Below are 3792 nucleotides of genomic sequence, written 5' to 3' on the forward strand. Positions count from 1 at the left end.
TATAGAACTCACTTTTTTTTACACCTTAATATCATTATTTTTATCTCAAAATGCCTAAAAGCGTTTTGAGTTCCAGCTAATTCAAAGTCTGTTGCACTATTTGCACAGTAAACCACCCATTTGTCCCAATCAGCAGGCAGGTCAGCAAAGACCAACTAATGCATCTGTGGAACAGGAAGGTTTTTCTCAGCTACAATCAGCAGTGAGACTGATAAAAGAGTTTCACAAGTTCAGTGTAATCTGCATTTGGGTTGATAGAAACACTGAGCAGGTATAAAAGAACTTCCCCGAACTGAACTACCTCTCACAACGACAGCATGCTGCAGATACTGGTCCTTATGCTGCTACAAGCAGCATATGGTAAGTAGTTTGGTCTGGTTAGAAAAGGAAAAAGTAGTTCAATTCTTACAAAAGACAAAATTCAGATATAAATTACATTTTAGTTATATAATCGAATATAATTGTAGTTTTTAGTTGTGGTACACCTGCTGTCCAGCCCAACACTGGTAGGGTTGTAAATGGAGAGGATGCCCATCCGCATAGCTGGCCTTGGCAGGTAACTACAGTTTGTTAATGTTTAATGTACTTCAACTATTGTTTTGTTTAGAATTACTAAATTGTCAGCTTCTTTTTCTCAGATTTCCCTGCAGGTGAAGCACGGCAGTCGTTACCATCACACCTGTGGAGGGACTCTGGTTGGACCTCGCTGGGTACTGACCGCTGGACACTGCATCTGGTGACTAGCTAAGCTTGATCAAGGGATGAGAGTTTAGAGCATAAAGACAGAAGTCGGGGACTGTGTAAAAAGCACACCAAAAGATCTCTGGCATTCAAAAGTTTAAGGAGAAGAAAACTGATAAATCATAAATGGTCAAAACTGTCTTACAGGCCAGGAGATGTGTACCGTGTGTTATTGGGAGAACATGACATGAGCCAGCAGGAGGGAACTGAACAGATCATAGATATTCTGCGCATTGTTGTCCATCCTAACTGGGACATCAACCATGTCTCTGATGGGTAAGTACATTCTGAAAGCTGAAGAAAATGCATTTCAAAAAGCAACTGCTCTCACACAAGACTATAAAACAATCTCGAAGAAGCATTTTAGCTGGTTTAAGAGATGCCTCCTTTCACCTCCTCGATCAGTAAAAATCTAACTATTACGATGGTTCTCCTCCAGGAATGATCTTGCCCTGCTGAAACTGGATAAGAGCCCCATTATGAATGACAGCGTGGGCATTGCTTGTCTTCCACAGGCTGGAGAGATCCTCGCCCATGGAGCCCCGTGTTACATCACTGGCTGGGGAAACCTTTACAGTACTGTCTCTGTCTCTTTTATGTCATGTTAATAACTGCAGGTCATTGTCTTGTTCCATCTGTGTGAAAAGGTTCAATTTTAGCATATGCAGTCTGCATTTTCTGCTAATTTTGGGTAGTAATACCTTTTGTAAAAGCCATGCAACTGAAGTCTCTCTTTCAAGTGGTCATACATTATGGTTTAGCAAGGAATGGGACATGCTAGCTAGCAAAGGTGTTCAGTGAAGTTACAAATCATAGACTGTATACAATAGATGGCAGTAGGCTCTGGAATGCCAACAGTAATTAGCAAGTGTTTGCAGACAGCCTCTTCCTGTGGGATGTAATCACTGTGGGTGATTACAGCAGTCTGCCAGTAAAGAAAACAATCACATGGAGGATTTTAGCACAGAACACTCTTTTCAATCAATGTATCCATCCCTAAGATACATAGTTTGCAACCTTGATCAACCGTTTCCCAAATGGTTGGCGAATATGACATCGATGTGAGACCACTGCTGAGCAATGTGCACAATGGCATGTAAGAAACCTCACCAGAAGTCAGTGAGAAGGCAACCTCTCACCTGATGCATCCCCATGAGTTTAGAGTTTTAATTACTAGTTTAAGTCTGATTTCAAAAAGCTAAGATGATGGCAGCAAAAAGTTTGAGAGCTCAGAATCAGGTATTCACAAACCAGTGGGTGATGTCAAACTTTTGTACACAGTGTAGGAGAAAACAGCGGTGCACATGTGCAGTGGATGCAGTTAAACCAAGAAAACACATTTGGCTCATGCAGCCACGTGTTTATGATGTCTAGCTTGTTAATATTGCCCAAGGATGGCCCTGCATGCAGACGTCACTTTAGTTTAGAAAAGGTTTCATAACACATTTGATGGACCTGCCTAATAAGGTAATGAGTAACTGCTTTTGGTGCAAGTATAAATAATAAAGCTAATTAACTGCATGTAGTACTAGTAACAGTAATGAGCACTAGCTTTCAAACAACTTGTCTGATTCTGCCTGATGCATGCAGTATACAGTGTGTTGTATTTACGCGTTGCTGAGCAGCTCTATCCTCTCTGTGTGTCAGCTCACGGCCCCATGCCTGATAAACTGCAGCAGGCCTTGCTGCCTGTGGTGGAGCACAGTGTGTGCAGCCGCAGCGACTGGTGGGGGATCAACGTCAAGAGCACCATGATCTGTGCAGGAGGAGACATTGTATCAGGATGCAATGTGTGTGAAGCATCAAAAGAAAGCAGCTTGTACCTGTCAGAACTGAATTACCTGCAGTGAACAAGGTCAGCTGCTTCATGCACCAACCCTTCCTCTGCCTCTTTCTCTCTCAGGGAGACTCTGGCGGTCCTCTTAACTGTGTGGGTCAGGATGGTAGGTGGTATGTCCAGGGTGTAACCAGCTTTGTTTCCTCCCGTGTTTGCAACGAAGTGAAGAAGCCCACGGTCTTCACCCGTACCTCTGCCTTCACCGAGTGGCTCAGCGAGGTAAATTAATGCCGCTTTCCATTCTTTCCATTCCATCTATAGAGTTTCCTCTTCTGTGCATGAGTCTGTCTGTTGAGAAACAAATGCATTTCAGCCAGTGTCACTGATAAATAAAATATTTAATCTGTCAATAAATCATCTTGTTTCTTTAGGTCATGCTGAAGTACTGAGGATCTGCTGGATACCAGCTGATGAACTCCAAAAAATAATGAGATCCCAAGTCAATATTTCTCCCTACACGGGGTGATCTCATTTACAGGTTACACATTACAATCAGAATTTTGTAACAGCTCAAAAAAAAAAAAAAAAAAACATAAAAAAAACCCAATTCCATAATAAAATTTTCTTAAAAATGAAATTGCTGTTTTCTTCATTCCTGCATTCTTGTCAAAATCACCGACTGTAAACAACCACAGTAAGCCTTCATGACAAGAACTGCAGTTTCCATGTCTTAAAAAATTTACAGGAAAGGTGCAAAATGAATTCCTGTCTCTGCAGCAACACTTAATACTTCACCTCTCCTGCTGTGTGATAAGAAGAAAGAGGAATGGATTCCCATCAGCGTGCGTGGAGGACTTATGAATCAGCATTTCCTATCAATCACTACCAAGGTCATCCAAGTTTCGGCACCAGTGAATATACTGGCTGATGGGAGCTGAGCTGGAAAGCAGGCCTTAACATCAGATAAATAACAGCAATCGGTTACCTTGATGCACGGCGCTGGTGGTCTGCTGCATCAGATAACAGGAGCATTTTGGGACACTTTTGACAAACATTCATCCAGTTAATAAGAACAGACTTTCTTATTTTTAGCACAGCAACATAATAGCTTGAGTGAAATCTAGTGTTTCTACTTATTTAGGCATCTTTGACATCTAAATGCAACTTTGAGACAATGTAGACACTGGCTTTAAGAATTTATGTGCACATTTGTATTTTATCATGTATGCAAAAAGCCATTTTAAAGTTAAGGGCCTGTTTTTAATATCTGGGTG

At 41.5% G+C, this 3792-nt stretch overlaps 1 protein-coding gene across 1 annotated transcript; it reads left to right on the plus strand.

The window, feature by feature from the left end:
* Nucleotides 1–317: 317 nt before the first annotated feature.
* On the plus strand, nucleotides 318–3150 carry LOC102791229 (chymotrypsin-like elastase family member 3B). Its single transcript, XM_006790239.2, has 8 exons — nucleotides 318–360; nucleotides 468–556; nucleotides 639–736; nucleotides 889–1017; nucleotides 1181–1317; nucleotides 2389–2531; nucleotides 2645–2797; nucleotides 2950–3150. The coding sequence occupies exons 1-8, from the start codon at nucleotides 318–320 to the stop codon at nucleotides 2965–2967; spliced, it is 810 nt and encodes a 269-aa protein (XP_006790302.1). The 3' UTR covers nucleotides 2968–3150.
* Nucleotides 3151–3792: the final 642 nt, after the last annotated feature.

Source organism: Neolamprologus brichardi, chromosome 23 (genome assembly GCF_056152115.1).
Source record: "Neolamprologus brichardi isolate AB-2024 chromosome 23, ASM5615211v1, whole genome shotgun sequence".
Taxonomy (NCBI): domain Eukaryota; kingdom Metazoa; phylum Chordata; class Actinopteri; order Cichliformes; family Cichlidae; genus Neolamprologus; species Neolamprologus brichardi.